General features: G+C 43.6%; 2 protein-coding genes across 3 annotated transcripts in view; both read left to right on the forward strand.

Annotated features, from left to right (window-relative positions):
• Window positions 1-16,239, forward strand: part of XPR1 (xenotropic and polytropic retrovirus receptor 1) — a 103,301-nt gene extending 87,062 nt beyond the window's left edge. The window contains exons 12-15 of the mRNA XM_028732418.2: window positions 1,914-2,080; window positions 4,313-4,452; window positions 7,238-7,459; window positions 9,559-16,239. Of these exons, the coding sequence (XP_028588251.1) occupies window positions 1,914-2,080; window positions 4,313-4,452; window positions 7,238-7,459; window positions 9,559-9,619 (590 nt within the window). The 3' untranslated portion in view covers window positions 9,620-16,239. The remainder of the gene's footprint in view (window positions 1-1,913; window positions 2,081-4,312; window positions 4,453-7,237; window positions 7,460-9,558) is intronic.
• Window positions 16,240-21,104: 4,865 nt separating this feature from the next.
• The window catches only part of KIAA1614 (KIAA1614 ortholog), a 40,563-nt gene continuing 39,931 nt past the window's right edge, over window positions 21,105-21,736 (forward strand). For both annotated transcript variants that reach the window (XM_028732421.2, XM_028732422.2), the window contains exon 1: window positions 21,105-21,507. The gene's annotated coding sequence lies outside the window, so the exon portion shown is untranslated. The remainder of the gene's footprint in view (window positions 21,508-21,736) is intronic.

Genomic DNA, 21,736 nt, shown 5'->3' on the forward strand with positions numbered 1-21,736 from the left:
GTTCATCAAAGCTGAGACACTGAGTTTGCCTACATGTCTTTAAAAACAAGTGTCTTTCCAGAAGAGAGATCTTGATGCATCCAGACTTACTCTAGAGCACTAAGCTTGGGCCTGAAATATAGAGAGTTTAGAGGTTGGAGTTCTTTATGTAGAGTTTTGAGGTTATTCAGAACCATGTGTTAAGTGATGGAAAAGCTGGGATAGGCTAGCCCAGCTTTGGCATTTACACATATTTCTTTCTTAATACTTGTAAAATATTGGTCTACATCTGAAGTAGACTCTACAAAGTGCAAGCTTCTGTCACAATCAATCTGTCTTCAGGGTCCGAGGGTGGCTCAAGACTCCCCGACCACCACCCCAGCAAGGCAGATTTCAAGTACTACCCTGTATAACCTGCCCTTCATTACACTAGAATTGGCCAGTGGAATTAATACATTTTTGTTACTTCAAGAAATTTTCTGAACTGAACATTGCTGCTGCATTTTCCTATGTGCAAAAACATATGCTTCCATCTACTGGGCAAAATGTGAATGGCAGCCTTGTCAGTGATTATAATAATAAAAGTAATTCAGATTTAAGTTTTTCCCAAACGCTCAAAGCATTTCACATCCATCAACGAACAAACCATCCTGCAGCCAGTATTATTGATCCTGCAGGGTATTTCACTCTGAAGTAACACTCATTAAGCATGATGTCTACATGCTGTTCCAGAAGAGAGACCTTGATGCATCCATAGTTACTCTATCACTAAGCTTGGGGCTGAAATATAGGGAGTTTAGGGGTTAGAGGTCCTTACGTAGAGTTTTGAGGTTATTCAGAACCATATGTTAAGCAATGGATCTCTCCACCATCAGAAGTCAGGCAGGTGGCGATAGCACCATCTGCCCTCTGGGGTCTCATGAACACCCCTTATTAAATTACATGATCCTGTGTGGTCTGCTTACCATAACGATGTATTCCCTATACAGTGTTTCGTGTATTCTCACCTCGTTTGTTTTGCATGTTTTTGTGTGTGAAAACCTTTAGTTTAAAAAAGTTTTAGAAAAGAAAAAAGGAAGAAAGCTGATGGTAGCTCAGTTCATAGTGCATGAGACAAGTGTCCTCTACCTTGCGAACCTTATGCTGCAGGAGAACTTACTAAATTTACCAATTAAATAAAATGGAATCAGCATTCCAGTAATATCAGTCTTGCAAAGTAGTCCAGTGTTATCTCTGTATTGCAGAAGGAAGTTTCGGCTGAGAATATGGCTTGAGAACATTGCTCCTAGCTGAGCAGGGTTTTGAACTGGGACCTTGCATCTTAGACTCCCAGTTGTGCTAGACAACATGGGTTCACGTTTTTCTTCTTTATCCATTTGTTTACCTAAAAGATACATTTAAAAGCTAGGACATATCAGAACAAATCATCTCATAAGATTTCAAATGAAACTGCTGTCATTTGCAGGGTGCCAGTTGAATCCCATTTAAAATGGGAAAGAAATGTGTATACTACACAGCAGTAACCATTACAAAGTAGTCATACAAAAGAATGGATAACATTTACTCTATTCATTACTGAATTATTTCCAAAAAATAAGCCTCCATCATACACTTGAGTCTTGGGGCAGGTGGGGCAGACACCGTTGGGGTTCCTTTTTTTTTTGCAATACGAAAGTGGCCTCCTTTCAGTAACCTGCATTTTCTTAAAGTTTCGGGTTAATTTCTTTCAGAACACTGTTTATTCATATTTTCATAGAAACGGATACTGTCAAAATTCACATCAGTGTTACTCAAATTCATGACATAATTTTGTGCTCCTTGTGTAAAATGCTATTAAGCTTGCTCCCAGATGTATCCAAGCTCATAACTAAACTTCATTCCAGCTGAATGGTCTGCTCATTTTTATACAGCGACACTGTTCTTCTTTCCTGCAGCTCGAAAACACAGCGACTCCCAAGTGTTCTTCTACCTGTGGATCGTCTTCTATTTTGTCAGCTCCTGCTACACCCTCATCTGGGACTTGAAGATGGATTGGGGTCTCTTTGACAGGAATGCTGGCGAAAATACTTTCCTGCGGGAAGAGATTGTCTACCCACAAAAGGTGCGTATGCAGGTTGCTTTTGTGAAGATCTTTATTTGAAAAATTGGGAGGATTTGAACTGTTGGCACTTTCACACCCTGAGGGCATTTGCTTGTGATGCCATCCATTTGAGCAAATGAATCCCACCCATATTTAACACTGGAGCTGTCACAAAAAACCAGGTGCCTTTGAAGGAGAGAATTAGCTAAAATAAAGTAACTTGGGAAAGATGGAGCGCACAAGGAGAAGGGGACAACAGAGGACAAGATGGCAGGACAGTGTTCTCGGAGCTACAAACATGAGTTTGACCAAGCTGCGGGAGGCAGTGGAAGACAGGAGTGCCTGGCGTGCTCTGGTCCATGGGGTCACAAAGAGTCGAACACGACTAAACAACTAAACAACAACAACAACGTAACTTTCATTTTAACACATTCAGTGTATACATTGTTGTTTGGTCAATAATTGGATATAGAGTGGTACCTTGGGTTACATACGCTTCACCAACACAGAAATAGTACCTTGGGTTAAGAACTTTGCTTCAGGATGAGAACAGAAATTGTGCTCCTGTGGCGCGGCGGCAGCAGGAGGCCCCATTAGCTAAAGTGGTGCTTCAGGTTAAGAACAGTTTCAGGTTAAGAACAGACCTCCAGAACGAATTAAGTTCTTAACCCGAGGTACCACTGTATCCACATAAGCAAGAACTGGAACAATTGGGGGGGGGGATCTGTTTCTATTCTTCTCCCTCCCTCTCCCCCACCACTTCAGCCCTTACGAGATTATCTTGTTTGTACATACACATCGCAACAGAGCCATATGGGAATTTCCTGTCCAGCTCTTCTCTTGCCTCTCTTCCCCTCTCACTTACCTGCGGTTGACATGAAGTAAGAACCAGTGGCAGGTTGTGACCCCAAAGACAAACAGGTTGGGTCTTGGTTGGTCTGATAGGAGAGCAGGGGCTGCCTGGTAAGTGATTGCTTTTAGATACAGCAACAAGGGGGCATGTCGTACACAGAAACCCACATAGGCGAGAGGCAGTTTTTTCAAGTTGTCACAGCACCAGCATCCTCCTTCAGGGAAGGTGTGCTGTATTCCTCACAGCTAACTAGTTGCCCAACACCAGGCATGGGCAGTATAGACAGAAACCATGGTCATGGCCATCTGTTGTTAATAGTTACAATGGTTTGCTTACAGATGCAGTCAAATGCAGTCCACCAGGTTTCCAACAAGTCCACTCACACGCCCAGCCATGCCCCTCACTGGTCCTATTTTGCACCCTCCTTGATCATTTTTGCCTGGCTGAACAGCGTTCTAGAACTCTGATCATGTAACTAGCTTGCCTGAATGAAGGAGAGTGAAGAGTGTGTTGAATCCATTGACATCCTATGCCTTTTTAAAATGTGACTCTTTTTTTGGGGGGGGGTATTGGGTTGTTATATTTATTTTGATTATATATATTGTGGTTTTTGTGTTGATCTTTTCTGTGAACCGCCCTGAGACCTCCGTGTATAGGGTGGTAGATAAATTCAATAAATAATAAATGATGATGATGATGATGATGAATGTGTGTACAGACTAGCTTACTCTACAAAGGTATCATTTACATGTTTTGCTCCTCCCACCACTGGCATGCGGTTCCCCAGAATGCAGTCCTCAGGCTGAAAAACCTTTAAAGTACAGTGGTACCTTGGTATGCATGCGTTTTGGTTTGCATACGTTTTGGATTACAAACACGTCAAACCCAGAAGTTCGTGTCCTGGTTTGCAACCTTTTTTTGGATTACAAACCCCCCCTTTTTTGGGGGGGGGGGATTACGAACAAAAATTTTTTGGAGGCCCCATTGGCAAAAGCGCACCTTGGGTTACAACCTGTTTTGGTTTACAAACGGACCTCCGGAACGGATTATGGTTGTAAACCAAGGTACCACTGTACTCTCTGGCAACGGGGTATTTGGAAAACAGCCAATCAAGAAGCATGCCATCTCGCTGCCAAATCTTAAGGAATGAAGCTGTTGTTGCTGCTGTTGTTGTTAGTGTAGTGTTGTTCCTTCGACAAATCAGCTGTTTATCTCGCTTTTTTGTGATGATACTTTTATGTTATATGGGAATATAGAATGCAGACAAAAGTCTGCACAGAAACCACACTGAGCAAATCCAAGGGCTGGATTCTTCTTTTGCTCTACACTTTTATTTGAAGGTGGATCTGGCCGATAACCTTGCTCTGCATCACAGCGGTCTTTTCCATCTGTTTCCTCAGGCCTATTACTACTGTGCCATTGTTGAGGATGTGATTCTGCGCTTTGCATGGACTATCCAGATCTCTCTTACTTCCATGCCAATCCACCCTTACGCCGGGGATATCATCGCTACTGTGTTTGCACCACTTGAGGTTTTCCGGTAAGATCCATTACCTAAACTACTACCCCAGTTTTTGCAGACCAGGGTGGATTTGATTTAAATCACTAGTCACTAAGACTTGATTTAAAGCATTTTTTAACAGAAAGACTCACTCTTGCTGGTATAAATTTTCAGAGTAGTTTTTACAGTTATATCAAAAATTACCGATTTGGTTATACTGTTAGAAATACATAGACAGACAATTACGAATTTATTGTGAGGTTTAGTAAGTTAACTGTTTATATTTGGACAACTTTTCTGCTGTACTTTATTGGAAGGAGAAAAATAAACATTTCCTTAATAACAATTTAAACAATTTATTTAACTAAAACAATAACATTATAGCATATATATCCATGTTTGTTAACTGATGTGGTTAAACAATTTTAAAAAAAATCTTAGATGAGTTTTAGCACACATGAAAAACTTAAAACAAATCCTTATTTCCTGATGAATAGCCTTTGGACTATAATGTAACTTAAATAGAAAACTATATTTAGAAAGATTTTTCCTCCAAAAGCATTTGTATTTCAAAAATCCAATTTAAATTAAAAATATCCGATTTTTAAATTATTATTTAAAAAAATCATTGCTTTTTATCCACCTTGTTGCAGACCTTGTTTGCAATTAATAGTGAGTGATACATTACCTCATAGAGTCAAAAACGTCAAATCTCCCAGCTGAACACTCCAGGATCTGTGAACTTATAATTGTGTGTTCCTGTATCGCAGCCTTTCCCCTGCTCGGTGACCTCCACGTCATTTGGGGTGGGGAACCTCTGGCCATTTCCCCCAAACCACACCCACCTGCCCCCCACACCTGTTGTCATCATCGTAATTGAATTCGTATTATTATTATTACTTACTTATTAAATGTATTAGTTGCCTTTTTTGCCACAGCAGCTCAAAGCGACTTAGAATATTCAAGCACATGTGCACATATATACATACCTACATTAGAGCCAGTGGGGAAAAACAATTCTGTTTTTTAGAAGTAGACTAAAACACCCCAGCCATGCAAAAAGGCCATAGATAAGTAAAGCCAAAGCCCTAACGGGAAAAGGTATGTTTTTCTCTGGCGCCTAGAGATATGTAACAATGGCGCCAGGCAAACCTCCCTTATAAGGTTCTGGCCTGCTGGCTCAGGCTGAGAGTAGGCAAAGGGCAAAACATTGAAAGACTAGTCTTGCGGTTTTATGGAAATAAACAAAAACAAAAAAAAGAAAGGAAACAAATACAGGTAGTGGAAATCAAAGTCAAGTCTGCAGTCAAGATATGAGACTTCCAGATCTTTGGTGACTCCATATTGCCTCTTTTGCATCTGGTTATGTCCACACAGCCATCCTCTAATCTGTGTTCCCTTTCTTTCTTGCCCAGCTTTGCAGAAAGCTAGTAAAGAGAGTTGCAGAAATGATGGTATTTAAGATTACAGTGGTGCCCCGCAAGACGAATGCCTCGCAAGATGAAAAACTCGCTAGACGAAAGGGTTTTCCGTTTTTTGAGTCGTTCCGCAAGACGAATTTCCCTATGGGCTTGCTTCGCAAGACGAAACGTCTTGCGAGTTCTTGCGAGTTTGTTTCCTTTTTCTTAAAGCCGCTAAGCCGTTAATAGCCGCTAAGCCGCTAATAGCCGTGCTTCGCAAGACGAAAAAACCGCAAGACGAAGAGACTCGCGGAACGGATTAATTTTGTCTTGCTAGGCACCACTGTATCTAGGGAAGTAATAATTTATTAGTTCAGACCCTCCTCACCCCTATTCAGTAATACTTGCCATTCTAGCATTTCCAGTTTTCTTCAAAGGAGCTCGCACCACTGTACCATTGTCGCGGTCGTTCTCATCTTTGCAGTGGTCCCACGAGACAAGCTGGTTGTGAGGAAGTGTACAAGACTTCCTACATAGAATCATGGAGTTGGAAGGGACCCCAGGGGTCATCTAGTCCAACCCCCTGCAATGCAGGAATCTCAACTAAAGCATCCAAGACAGATGGCCATCCAACCTCTGCTTGAAAACCTCCAAGGAAGGAGAGTCCACCACCTTCCAAGGTGGTCCATTCCAATGGGCAACAGTTCTTACAGTCAGAATGTTCTTCCTGATATTTAGTCAGAATCTCCTTTCTTGTAACATGAAACCCTGGAAATCTTGCTTTTTTCCCCAAGTGTCTGACATCCTTAAGTTACTTAGTTCTTAGGAGGGGAAAGAGACTGTCCATTAATGACATTTATCAGTCACTTGTAAATTTAGTGCAGAAAGTTCCCCAGGATTGGTGGTTTTCCTCTGTTCCCACTCACTTGGAAAGAGAGGGAAGTTTTGTTTCACAAATGGCTTTTAGACTTTAGCAGCTGTTAGGAGCTTTTTGCATTTACAATGCATTTACTGTATTTTTCTGTGTATAAGATGGGCTTTTTGGACCCAAAAATGAGGTTCAAAATTTAGGCTCGTCTTATACACAGGTAGTGCTGAAGGGGGAGGCGTGAATGGTTTTTTGGCGTGAGCCCGAGATTGTAAGCAGCGATTGGCTGCTTGATTGTTGGGGGGGGGTGTGTGCCGAAAATCGCTCACCCACTGGAACGAAGTGCAAGCCTAAGATTGTAAGTGGCAATTGTAAGCGACGCGTGCGGTTCTGCTCTGAGTTCTGGCGGGTGAGCGATTTTTGGCATTCCCCCAAAATAATCCTCCCCAAAAGCTCAATCCCCCCTATTTTCTATATTTTGAGGCCCCCCAAACAGGGGGCGTCTTATAGACGGAAAAATACGGTACGTCGCTTACTACGGTTCTGTATCTTTCAGGCGATTTGTGTGGAATTTCTTCCGACTGGAGAATGAGCACCTGAACAACTGTGGTGAATTCCGAGCTGTCCGGGACATCTCGGTGGCACCACTCAACGCAGATGATCAGACCCTGCTTGAACAGATGATGGACCAGGAGGATGGTGTCCGGAATCGTCAGAAAAACCGGGCCTGGAAGCGTAGCCAGAGTGTGTCCTTGCATAGACCGCGTCTTGCTTCCCAGTACGTATTTGTTTCTTTTTTGAATGAGAGTGAGGGCTTGTCCACACTTCCCCTTGTCCCGCTGCTTTTCCCCGGGGGAAACGGCTCTTTAGCGCTCAGTCAGAGCAAATGGCAGCATCTTACAAAGCAGAGACATCACCTTGCCAACAAAGGTCCGTATAGTTAAAGCTATGGTTTTCCCAGTTGTGATGTATGGAAGTGAGAGCTGGACCATAAAGAAGGCTGATCGCCGAAGAATGGATGCTTTTGAATTATGGTGCTGGAGGAGACTCTTGAGAGTCCCATGGATCGCAAGAAGATCAAACCTATGCATTCTTAAGGAAATCAGCCCTGACTGCTCACTGGAAGGACAGATCCTGAAGCTGAGACTCCAAAACTTTGGCCACCTCATGAGAAGAGAAGACTCCCTGGCAAAGACCCTGATGTTGGGAAAGATGGAGGGCACAAGGAGAAGGGGACGACAGAGGACGAGATGGTTGGACAGTGTTCTCGAAGCTACCAGCATGAGTTTGACCAAACTGTGGGAGGCCTTGGAAGACAGGAGTGCCTGGTGTGCTCTGGCCCATGGGGTCACGAAGAGTCGGACACGACTAAACTAAACAACAACAACAGAGCAAATGGCAACCAGGTTTTCTGCATTGTTCCAGTTTAAAGCTAAAGAGCTGCTTTTCCCTGGGAAAAGAGCAGGAGAAGGAGAAAGCCACTCAGACCCATGCTTTTCAGGCACGGGACAAGCAAAGCTGTCGATGTGCCCTAAGCAAACTTCTACTGCATCTGCAAGGCATGGCTGACAGATCCTTCTCTACTGCCAATGTGAATGGACTCGATAAGTGTACTTGCACAATACTTCTGCTCAGCACAGTCTTTAGGAAGAGACTGCAAAATCTGCTCATGGCAGGCCGATTTAAGGAGGACAGCCTGAACAAATTATGCAGGTGTTGTTTGATTATGAGTCACTGCCAATAGACGTGATCACAATTTTTATTCCAGAGCTAGGTGAGTAATCAAAATTTAGAAAAGGGGGAGATTGTGAGCAACACATAAGGGAAAAGCAGGATTTTTTCAAGAGCAAGGTCCTTCTGATAACTACCTATCAGGTCACTTTTGATCTTCAGGTTTTAGTACCTACCACATTTTATGTTTTTAACATCAGCACTTTGGCAGTAACTGGAAACACCACCCTTTAAAAAAATAATAATAATGAAAGAATTAGTTGTCTGTACTGAGTGGTGCTTTAGAAGCCTGTTGCTCTAATTTTCTCCAAACCCCCCCCCCTTGTGATTAAGGCAATATCCCTGGCTTTTTGAAAGGTCTAAGAAATTTAAATTTGGAGATCAGTGAAGCTCAATAACAGGCTGAGCAGCAAAGATGCAGCAATTAGGGCAGGGTAGATTCAGTGTATGAATGCCAAGCTGTATGCAACTTTTACCCACATTATGGGCAGAGGCCTGATTGCAGTTTGACTTTATAGGTTCAGAGAGACCTCAAAATGTGTAGAGTCTACGTGTAGCTGAGGAGTAAAAGTATTCTCCCCCACCTAACCTGCTCAGACACCCTTGTCCTAGTCTACACACCCAGCCTCTGTGAACTTTAGCTCCTGATCTTGAGAAGGATGACACACATTAGACCTCTATAAATTAGAAAGTGTGCATAAAATCCCTATTTTGTGTTTTACTGCTTTACTATAAGCCAACCAGAGAACCTTTATGTTGTGGAATCAAACACAGATGCTGTCAATAAAAAATGAATTACCGTAATTTTTGCTCTATAAGACTCACTTTTTCCCTCCTAAAAAGTAAGGGGAAATGTGTGTGCGTCTTATGGAGCGAATGCAGGCTGCACAGCTATCCCAGAAGGCAGAACAGCAAGAGGGATTGCTGCTTTCACTGCACAGCGATCCCTCTTGCTGTTCTGGCTTCTGAGATTCAGAATATATTTTTTTCTTGTTTTCCTCCTCCAAAAACTAGGTGCGTCTTGTGGTCTGGTGCGTCTTATAGAGCGAAAAATACGGTAATTATTATCCTCATGCAAGACAACAAAGTCTCTATCTTGTGTTATATATTTTTTCTTCAGCTGTATTTAATTTTGTGTTTTCCCAGGTCCAAGTCTCGTGACACCAAGGTGTTAATAGAAGACACAGATGACGAAGCAAACACATGAAATGTCCACAGAACAAAGTTCCACATCCCTTGTGTTCTCTCGCTTTACTACCTTCTCCCTGCCCCCCCGCCCCACACAACACCACCACCAACAACAACCCAACTTCTGGTATATTTCCAGCAGAAAACAGGAGAAAAAAATCTGAACACACTTTCTGAGCTCTTCCGGACCGGATCCTATGGACTCCAACAAGCTCACTGTGTTTTCTTTTCTTTTCTTCTGGTTTTAATTTGATTTCTTGTTTTTAAAATAAAAAGGTTACTTCGTTTTGCCAATCAGAGGGGACACTTATGGAAGGAACTGTCTTAAAGATTGTTTTCAATCGCTTCAAGGACATAACAATTTCGATGAGGAAGCATCGTCGGGACTCCCCGAGGGGACTCTACCGAGAACTCACTCAGTCTCTGCTCGGTCCAGTTTTGGCGGGTTGAAGCTGGACCTGCATTTTAAACTCTGGCTCATGCTCTGGTTTTTGGTGTTCTCCTCCTTCATAACCCAGCACCAAGGCACTGGTTGCACTTGCCGGGAAAGTGCACTTAGGGCAGTACCTTCATTCATGAAGCTACTTTTTAATTTGATGTGACTTTCTTATCATTTTTTGGAAATACGATGTATTTGTTGCACATAGTTTTCACATTATTTATGATAGTTGACAACTATATAAGAGAATGGTTTCGAGTCCTGTGCAATGAAGGTGGTAGCTCTCTTAAAAACAAGGCGAGTGGTGGGGGGGAGGGGACGTAGATCCTGAATCTCTCTTCCTGTGAGGTTACGCCCCTTTAAAATACCTCTTTGACGAGAGAATTTGCACCGCTTTGACCTGACTTTTTCTTTCTCTTTTTCCATTTGATTTCTTTTAAACCAAAGTTTCTCTTGTGGGTTTTACTTGCTGCTGCTGCTGCCGCTGCTGCTGGTCCCTCAGAAACCTGGGCATGATTTTAGCCGGATCATCCTTGTCTCTCTTTGGGTTTTTGTTTTTTTAAATGTAGCTGTGCAGAAGTAGTACAAATGATCTTCAGCTTTCTGACGGAGGTTAATCCCGTGCAGTTCCTCAGATACCCGTGCAAAAAAAAAGCCTTAGTTTGTAGATTAGGAAAAGTTTTTTGCTTTAATGAGCTGAGTCTTTAGGACATTACCCTTTTAAACAGGGGATACATGCATTATTCCATTTACTTCAGCTACATAATAGGAGTGAAACTTGGGATTAAGTGAAGAAATGGTCTGCCTTGTTGGGGATACAGGATGATGCCTTCATCAATCCAAATGGGGGTTAGGCAGACACTCAAGACCTTGTCACTTAGGTGAGTTGGAGACTGTGGTCTCGGAAATTGGTATTGCAATAGAAAGGGCTTTTTAATGCTTTAAAAATAATAATAATTAAAAAAAAAACCTTTTGCCATACTTTGGCAAATACTCTTCTGACAATCACTGGCCAAGAACATCCTCAGGTTAGCTTTCTTTTCTTTCTTTTCTTTTTAACCTATCTACCCCAAATCCTGCCAAGCTTAGTGTTAGACCTGACTTCTGCAAGTATTATATTAAGTGGCACTGCTAATGGGAGTAAGGGTAGATGGCCATACAGTTTAGAAAATTCTTTAGGAAAAGTTTCCAGCTTGATTTTGTTTTAATCCACGTTGGCCTCCAGAGCCCATAGGATAGAGCAGCATGAATGTCTTAAGATGACCATATCCACCCCTCGTAGTCGCAAGCCTTGTTGTGTATGCCACGCATTTGTGCTTAATGTTAGCAAACGAAATCTTATTTGTGCTCTGTTACACAGTGTGTGCGTATGTGAGGTCAACACCATATAGTGGGGAAGCTACTAAATTTCCCTGAACCCTGAACTCTGTCTCTATTCCAAGACTTCACAGCAAGGACTGTGTTGTCTCTCTCTCTCTCTTTTTTAGCCATTTCAGGTTGTAACTTCTTGCTAGTTCCTTTTCTCCTGCGGAGTCGTCTAGGGTCTGCAGATCAGAGGCACACTTTTAAGCAAAGAGGGTTTCTCCTTAATCCTTACCCCCTTTTTCTTAGTTGATAATTGTGTCCCTGCTTACCTATTTATTGCCCACTTATCTTCTCAAGCCATTCATTTTGTAGGGCAACTGTGGCTTAAAAAAAAAAAAAAAGTATTCATAACGTGCCTGTATCCCAGAGGAACTAGAGACTGGAATCTGCTACTCTTCAACAGAGCAAAACAAGTCAGCAAAACAGTGGCTGCAAATTAGGGCCTCTTAGCAGGCAGAAGAGTGAGTCCTAGAATCTCAGTCACTTGTATTGTGCTTTAGCCTATCAAGATAATTGCTGGGAGAACTGCAAAAAAAACCCCCACAAATTTTAACATGATGGATGGCCAGGAAGAGAGGTGTGTGGATGTTGGTAGAAAACATGGGAGTTGTGCAGTGTGAGTTCTTCTGCCCATTTGGTATTCGAAAACCAAGCTACTCCAAGAGGAAATAATTCTGAGAACAGTTTTTAACGATAGACCCTACATGTCCTCCTGGGGTTCAGAAGCTCCAGCCTAGCCGTGCTGCCTTTCTCAGACAAGATGCATTTGCAATTAAGGAGAGCCTTTGAGATATTTCAAGGGTTTTTGTTTTGTTCTCTTTTTTTCTATTCCAGGGGTCGGCTTTGTTTTGTTTGTATTTTACTTACGAAAATAGTTGATTTTTATTTTATTTTATGCAGCAATCTGGTTGTTAACTGATAATTACCGCTGACTGTCTGAGAATAATGGTGACTAATTATAAAAGTTAGGAAGATTAACGGCGCGAAAGGATCAACGTAGCCTTGGGATGCTGGTCTGAGCAAATCATGTGTCACCTCCCAAAGCAATGCAACACTTCTTAAGCTAGCGTAGAAAGAACTTGGCAGAGAGGTTTGAAAGAACAAGGGTAGAGTAGGAGGAGCAGTCAGTCGCTGGAGAATTCTCAGCAGCCCATGGACTCAGGTAGGATGAAGGGAAAGGCTTTATCTGGACACAGGTGATAGTTATAAAGAGAACTGAAAACAGTGTCCGGCAAATGTCATTGGCAAAGTTTTCTGTGCTTTGTCATAGCATCATCTCTGGCCAAACTGGCCTTGTAGGTTTCTGCAGCATTAAAAACTTGAAAAGCCTTGCTCACCAGATAATAGGAATGGAACGTGCCACAGGCAAGAGTGCCCCTTTTATGCTGCTATCAGTACTCTGAAAAAAAGCTGTTCTTAGCAGTGGGATGCATCCAGCTTATCCGGAAACGACTGCACAGCTGGTCCAGACCTTGTGTCTATGGGAACCCTTAATCAATTCTTGTGGGCATTGCATTGTTGCATTTGATTCTGATACAGAGGGATAGTCTTCACTCTCCCAACATTAATGACGTTCTCAGAAGAAGGCAGAATTCAAGACTACTGTTTGGAGTGGCAGGTTTTACCAGGAAGCCCTTACAGTCTTTCTTCCAGCGGTGGTTTAGCTGCTGTAATGCCTTGGGCATTCCATTCCAGTATGGATTTTAAAAAGAATGGGAGTTTCAGTACTAACTCGGATTTCTATATGTAGCATACGAACTAGGAGATTGCAGGTCTTGCCAGTACTGGAATTCCTTTCCAGATTACATATCAAGCATGCTAGGCTAACTGTGGACAAGATCCTTGACTTCCTGCTTCAGGTCTTTTGAAATGAGTCACTCATGCTTCTGGAATCGTTTTTAAAAAGAGCCTCTTCTCTGAATTTCTTATTTCGTTCTTACAGCGGTCAGTGCAGAGTGGGATCCACAGCTGTGCCAGAAAGGTGGTGTTCCCTGAACCCCTCATTTTAAAAAAAACCAGCTGGTTTAAATTTAAAGATGGAATATTGGGACTGCCAGGACACAGCTTCCTCCTTCTTGAATTGAAAAGGCTGTCTTTTGATGGAGACATGCAGTGGTTCCCCCCCCCCCCCAAAAAAAAGGACATTAGGAGAATGTTGCTTCTGGTGTGTTTACTCATTCCACTTCCACCTCTAATCAGCAGTCTGTAAGGGTTTTATTAATTGGTAAAACATGTTAAGCCTGAGGTGACACAGGAACAAGAAATGACTCTCGGCTGTCTTTGAAGCTTGTTCATCTCTAGCTTTTGTTTCAGCAGCCTCTAAACTTAGGGTGGTCTTCCTCTCTGCAACTTTCTTAGGTGGAGCTATGTTAGAAAAATCGAGATACAGTATGTGGCTTAAATGAAAGCAGGTTAGTGATATTTGCCTTCTGCCTACCATGGGCATTTTAGAAGCATCTTGTGTGAGAATGTGCAGAAAGACTTTGCTACTTTGGCTTTCCTTTTTAAAAAGGGGTTTCCCGCTTTCTTGTGTTTGAGCAAATGGAGGAAAGGTTTGTCTCAAATCATAGGACCCCCAGCTGTCTTCTTTCCCTCTTTCTCCATGGTGGTTCCCAGGTCATGGAGAGCAGTAGGAATTTTCCTGCACCTCTAGAACCAGGATTCAATTTTTTTTTTTTCATACAATAAAGGTAGGTTTTGATAATCTTTCAGACCATGCTTGCTATCCCTGTTGATCAGTTTTCTTGACTGCCACAAGCAAGCAAGCTCTGCAGAAAAATGAGCAGCATATCTCCATTTGGTGCTGCATTTTCCACTTGTATTCAGGAGAAGTTCTGTGGTTCTGGATTCTAGGGGTAGGAATGCCCAGTCTCCCTTACAAACTGCCTGTTGTTTGTCAGGACTTGACACTGATAACAAGCCCAAACAGGGGACAGACTTCTTTCTTGTTTAGAAGCGCTGTTGCTTTCAAATTGTGTTTCTTGGAACACTGGTGCTCCTTAAGTAGAAAGTCAATAGTTGCAGGAATGGTTCCTCGAAATAGAATTTGTCAGCTATTATTTCTCTTTAGTGTACTGCTGCTGAGAGCGGTTACATGGGGCAACAGGAGGTCCAGCGTTCCTTGCCAACATCCATTGTAAACTGTCCCCTAAAGCATATGCCCCAGAACCAAATGCGCGGAGTACAGGAAACCCACAGCGACGAGGTTCAACAAAGGGTAGGTTTGAAAACACTGATCTAGATCTTCCCAAAGATACAAATGATTCGGTTTTAACATGTGCGTTTTCCTTCGCATGGAAACATTACCAAGGAGGGCCACAGATTTTCATTGCCATAAGTAAACTGGGGCAGATAAGATGTGTTCCAGGGGGGCAACATTGCTACTGTGATAATCCCCTACTCCCATAAGAATGTTGAGGAAAGCCAAAGTTTTCTGAGATTCATCCGAGGGATAAATTAAAATGCCTAATTTTAGACATTGCAAACTGCCCCTCTCGTGATTGGTTGCTAGCAGGAGGTGGGGTAGCAGTGTCTGTTGCAGCTACACAAGGCAACTGAACCCCTTTACTGTGACGACAGACCTCATACTTTATGAGCACCAAACTTGGCAGGGTGGGGAACATAACCCTCCAGGTATTTCCGGACTACAGCTCCCATCATCCCTTGACCATTTTGTGTAGGGCTGATGAGAGTTGGAGTTCAACAACACCTAGAGGGCTATGAGGCCCCTATCTCTGCTTGACCAGAACTGATATATCCTTTTCACCTGCAAGCAGCTGATCAGCCATGTGGAGAAAGAAATTGCTCGGCCTTAAATACTGGAGCTTTGGGCTCAGCTGGCTAATGAGAGGGGGAAAGGAGAGGAAGACCTCATTGATCCGGAAGGGAAGGGTCATTTCCATAATGCTAATATCTGTGTCCAGTGTCTTTTTGCCGCTCTTCTATTAAAACTCTCCCCATAAATGTGACGAGCCCAAAGAGATGTCACACATTCTGGGGCAAGACTGATGAACCTACTACTCCAGTAGCGCTATGAAAAAGCAACCAGGGTGCTTACAGTTTCTGATTGCAAGGTGTGTAATTTGGCAAACCCAAGCCTTTGATTGAGAAAAGTTTTTTTCTTTTTTGCGCTGCCGGAGTAGTTGTGGGTAAAGGGAGCTGCAGGGTTGATAATTCGACTGGAAATGTAATCCTCTCGTGCCCATACAGGCTAGTGGATGAGCCTGCTTACCAATCTATACGATAAATCCCCTCCAACCTATTTAGCTTTATACTGTGTAGATTCTTCTTACGGTGCTTGGAGGTGGCAACGAACTTTTCGTTCACACCTTTGCCCTGCTCTTCCTCATTCCCATTCCTCTACACCCTTCCAGTGTGTTGGTCTACATGATGATTATATAAAGTTTGAAGCCCTGAGCTATAGGTGTCAAAAGTAACTATGGAATGTGATTTAGTCCTCTTGTGGGTGCTTTTCTCTTTACTTTCTTCCTTTCTCTATCCCCTTCTCCACTCCTGTTTTGGCTCAGTGGAAAAGGTGAGGACAAAGACTTGCCGCTTGCTTGGACTCATGATGATGTTATCCGTGATTGCGCTATTAGCTGTTTCCTTCTCCCTCCCCTCCCTCCCCCCCAAAATGGATATAAGACTTTTCTGAAGTGTGGAATTAACTTTCTTGATAAGTAGGTTTAAAAAAATGCACAATGTGGTACTGTTTCATAGTTCCTAGATGGTTGTATAAAAAAAAAAAGTTAATGTGGTTTGTGTTTTTAAAAGGAAAAAAGTGATTGGTTTATTAATCTGTCTTTTTCATTATTACAAGCTTTGTTTTCCAATAACTTCGTGCCTGCTTCGTTGTTTTGCATTTTGTGCACAGTAACTGACCCTCCTTGACCACTTGGTTCTTGAACATATAGATGATAATAACACTGGCCGCAACCTACCTGGGAATAGACTGTTCTAGACCTGGGGACAAGAAAAGAAACACCTTCAAATACAGCTTTGTGGCTTCAGATAACTTCAGATAACCCTACATTGGATAAATTCCTGTTGTTTTATCTATACAGTGGTGCCTCGCAAGACGAAAAACTCACTAGACGAAAGGGTTTTCCGTTTTTTGAGTCGTTCCACAAGACGAATTTCCCTATGGGCTTGCTTCGCAAGACGAAACGTCTTGCGAGTTATTGCGAGTTTGTTTCCTTTTTCTTAAAGCCGCTAATAGCCGCTAAGCCGTTAATAGCCGCTAAGCCGTTAATAGCCGCTAAGCCGCTAATAGCCGTGCTTCGCAAGGCGAAAAAACCGCAAGACGAAGAGACTCGCGGAACGGATTAATTTCGTCTTGCGAGGCACCACTGTATAGTTTTTATGCTGCTTTAATAGAAAACCTAAGTATTCTATATAAAAACATTTAAGAATACACCATTCAATAAAAAATCCTAAATACTAGCTAAAAACAGAACTTGATATCACCTAGGAAGCTGCCTCATTCCGAGTCAAGACACTTTAGCTAGTGACTCTCCCACGTTTCAGTCAGGGGACTCCCCAACCCTTCATGAAGATGGAGATTGAACGTGGGGTCTTCTGCATACAAAGCAGATACTCTTCCACTGCCCTCCCGAAAAACAACGCGTGTCACATCTTAATTAAATCCCTATGGGGAATTTCTAAGTGCTAGCAAGGTTACTGCTTCCCCACTTCTCGATGGCACCCATCTGTCTCGAGAAAAAACGAAGTGCATCTGTGGGGGTGAAGTCCATTAGCAGCACCAAAGGGACCTCCTTGGACAGTGTGTGTGGCAGTTCTGGGCTGCCTAGACGACAAGACCCCCCCCCCCCAGCCTCACTGATGTGGTCCAAAGCAGAGCAGAGCAATACGTTTGGCACCAGCTGGGCTGCAGGAAGGATCTGTACAGGGCAGGGATAAGAAGCATGATCAAAAGTGGTGATTGCACATCGTGCGTTTCAATGCAAAAGGCTCCCTCCTCCTTCAGATTGCAAAGGTTGCCCTGCAAGTTGCTTGTCATTTGAACTTCAGTGAGCAGGGCAGGCCCAATAATTCTTGGTACCTGAAGTAGAAAAATGGAGTGGCAACTGATGAACATGAGTGCAGTTCTCTGGAAAGTTCGGCTTCGCAAGCCCCGCTAATGTGAATGGGAGCTGCTCTGCGCCCCGTGGACTGAATCTGCCTCTCATTCTCTCTTTCTTAATGCTGAAAGCGAACCTCCCGAAGTCGCATGCACACTTTCCATTTAAAGCACTCCTGCACCGTTGTAGCAGGAGGTTCCCAAGGATCCAGGGAAGTTTCCAGGATTCTTTGGTGGGGAGGGCGGAGCCCTGACTTTACAAGGTAATACAAGAGTGCTTTAAAGGAGTGTTGCACATGCGCTATTAATGTCACTGTAGTTCTTCTGCACCATGGGCAGGCACAGGCAAACTCCAGCCCTCAGATGTTTGGGACTGCAATTCCCATCATCCCTAGCTAACAGGACCAGTGGTCAGGGATGATGGGAATTGTATCCCCAAACATCTGGAGGGCCAGAGTTTGCCTATGCCTGACCAAGGGGAAAGGGGTTGGTGCAGGATTGGCAGCTGAAACAACCAGTTCTGTTTGATCGAACATAATGGAGCAAAAGCAAAGGGTTTCATTGGCTATTTCGAGGAGGGTGAATTGCCAAGCATTGATGCATTTAACTGAAGAGGTCAGTATAAACAACAAAACTTGTAGGGAATTTCTGCAGGATGGCAGTACAGTGGTACCTTGGGTTAAGAACTTAATTCGTTCCGGAGGTCCGTTCTTAACCTGAAACTGTTCTTAACCTGAGACACCACTTTAGCTGATGGGGCCTCCCGCTGCCACCACGCCGCCGCTGCGCAATTTCTGTTCTCATCCTGAAGCAAAGTTCTTAACCCGAGGTACTATTTCTGGGTTAGCAGAGTCTGTAACCCGAAGCGTCTGTAACCTGAAGCATCTGTAACCTGAGGTACCACTGTATAGGGCACTCCCACACGAGCCATTTGCTGAATATTTGTAGGTTTCAGGAGGAAGAATCCGTGTGACATCATGCTTGAGGTATAAAGGTAAAGGGACCCCTGACCATTAGGTCCAGTCGTGACTGACTCTGGGGTTGCGGCGCTCATCTTGCTTTATTGGCCAAGGGAGCCGGCGTACAGCTTCTGGGTCATGTGGCCAGTATGACTAAGCCGCTTCTGGCGAACCAGAGCAGCGCACGGAAACACCGTTTACCTTCCTGTGGGAGCGGTACCTATTTATCTACTTGCACTTTGACGTGCTTTTGAATTGCTAGGTTGGCAGGAGCAGGGACCAAGCAACGGGAGCTCACTCCATCGCGGGGATTCGAACCGCCAACCTTCTGATCGGCAAGTCCTAGGCTCTGTGGTTTAACCCACAGTGCCACCTGTGTCCCATGCTTGAGGTATAGACATCCCAATTTCCCCTCTTTGAGATAAAAACCACTGACTAGCACTGTTAAGACTGGTACGGACATGAAAACTGAACACAAGCTCTTCCAAGGTGGAACTACAGTATTCCATTTTGGGTGGGGTTTGTTTTTGATGCATTTTGTGACATATGGGGACGGGGGTGTTCTACTGCCACACCTCCACGGGCCCAGTTTGGCACACCAGAGACATTTTATTTCCAGGAACAGCCACAGGATAACAGCTTTTTGTTTTCTAACACCCACCCTCTTCTCGGTATCAGAGGGGGAGAAGGACTTGTGTAACGTCAGAAAGTCTAGCCTATTGCTAGGTTTTTTGTTGGTCTGCAATCTCCAGGGCCATTAAGAAGATGATGAAAAAACAGTTCCTGGCAGTTTTATACCCTGGCTGAGTCATTTGTGAAGCTTGCAATGAAACAGATGAGGGATCAAAGGCCTTTGGAGTAAAATGAGATGGTGCCCCCCCCCCCATTTCTACTTCTCTTCCTTTCCCCTACTCCCAAGAACCAGCACCACTGCAAGACAGTACAGTGGTACCTCGGGTTAAGTACTTAATTCGTTCCGGAGGTCCGTACTTAACTTGAAACTGTTCTTAACCTGAAGCACTTTAGCTAATGGGGCCTCCTGCTGCCGCTGCACCGCTGGAGCCCGATTTCTGTTCTCATCCTGAAGCAAGGTTCTTAACCTGAAGCACTATTTCTGGGTTAGCAGAGTCTGTAACCTGAAGCATATGTAACCCGAGGTACCACTGTACAGGGGTGGAGGTGGGTGGTGGGTGGGGAGTGTGTTAACTCCTCAGCTGCTGGACTTCTTGTTCCCCAGGAGAAGTTTCCTCCTCTGTGCTTCTCCAGATCTTATTATACTCTTTGTCTTCAGCTCTTTGTCCTTCCACTCAACAGTCCCAAATGCTCTGCTCAGCCTCCTGCACCTGTCAAGGGAAAGGAGAGCAGAGCTACAAAACGCCCCAAGGTGTTGCTGCTGCAGAAGATCTGGCCATGTTTTTTTTTAATCTACTAAATAAATAAGATGCAGTGAAAGTGATGATGAGTTTGATCCAAGCATCCTTCCAGACCCTGACAGATATACAGACTCTGACCAAGAGGCTGAGTGAGCCAGAAAGCCATGGTGTGGTGGCCCTGGGATGGACAAACAACGTTCTGGTGGAAGCGCATCAGTGGTAGAAACAGCGCCAAGAAGAAGGAAGATGGAACTCCGCAAAGAGGACTCGTTTGCAACATTAGATACAGGTCTTTCCCTTGCAGAACATGAAGCACTAGTATTACATCTGCTCAACAACCAAAGCTAATTTCTCCCCCCCCCCCTCTTATTTCAAATCTATTTTTGTCTTTGTTATCAGAAGGGCACCCAGCCAATTTGGTTGCCAGTAAATATTGCTACAGACATTTCTGAAATCATGGTCTTTCCAATGAGTGGCTCTTGTCCAGGTTTGTTACTTTAAATGTGAGGATCCTATGCTCTTTTAAAATGTGTTTTTTTTGGGGGGGGGGTGGAGGGTTATTGCTTTTATTTTGATTATGTATTTTGTGGTTTTGTATTTCAATTTTATTCTGTGAACAGCCCTGAGACCTCCGGGTATAGGGCAGTATATAAATAATAAAAATAAAAATAAAACAACAAGCCGTACGTAGGAGGCATGGAGAAAGTGGTGGTTCTAGGCATGAATAAAATAGGCACACTCAGTCATATGAATGGCCCGCTGGTGTAGATGAAACACTGTGGATGCCAAATCATAAAATTCTGAAAGTTGTGGACGGTGTGGTGCTACCCCTTATTCTGATAAAAGGGGTTGAGAAGGATAATAACATTCACCAGAAGGCTTGTGTGTGTGGATGTGCCTATGGAGATAATTGCCCTTTTCCCTTTAGTATGTTTCAGTGCTGCATAAAGTCACAGTGCACGTATTGCAAGACCAAATGCTTGCTTTATTCAAACAGCAACAGCAGCAGCAAAAATTAGGACGTCTAACTAACCATCTTATCCATGCCAGCTTTAAATTACACAGCGACAACTCCTCTGAACATGGTTGTAATCTTCCCCATTAGCCGGTCGCACATGTCCTCTGTCGAAAATAGTCTCTGTGCTAACTCCAGCGACAAATCAGCCCTTGGTTTTCTTTAGCCTGATGAGATTTGCAAAATGGGCAGAGTATACCGGAAATTGAAACATTCCATTCTGCTGCTACAGCGGTTAGCCAAAAAAAAGAAAAGGGGGGAAAGGGGGGGGGGGGGAGGAAAGGAAAGAAAAAAAAACAGGCCTTGCGTTTCTAGTACACTTTACCAGGACTTCTATAAAGGCGTTTCTGTTTAGGCGAGCACTTAAAGACGACAACAAAGGTGATGCTGAAGTCAACAGCCATGGATGGGGCAGGGGTGGATTAAAACAATTTCATAATCCTAGCGATTTCCCTTTTTTGATCGGGATTATGAAACCAATCATGAATATCAAAAGCTGCAGCTTAAATCAGCGACTTGGGACAGATGCCCTGCAGCTATGGACACAGCAAGAATGAAGAGCGGAGGATTCCTTTTCATTTAGGGAAAGTCTCTTGGCCCTTTGCTTCCCATTCCCCGTTCCGGTCAACTTACCGGCTGCTGGGTTTAACTGGAATGGCTGCATGATCAATATTCAGGTAAGAATTGCTTCTTTAAAACATCCACGGCGGTTTGCTGATCCGAAACAAAGCTAAAGACAAAACTATACATTTGGGAAAGCAAGGAAAGGGTGTGTGTGTGTGTGTGTGTGTGTGTGTGTGTGTGTGTGCGTGTGTGTAAGTGTAACCTGGGGCATTTGTGTGAGCAGCGTTTTAATGCTTATAGGCAGCTATTGTTCTATTGATCCCAAAGGATAACAAGCTCAAA

Source organism: Podarcis muralis, chromosome 5 (genome assembly GCF_964188315.1).
Source record: "Podarcis muralis chromosome 5, rPodMur119.hap1.1, whole genome shotgun sequence".
NCBI lineage: Eukaryota > Metazoa > Chordata > Lepidosauria > Squamata > Lacertidae > Podarcis > Podarcis muralis.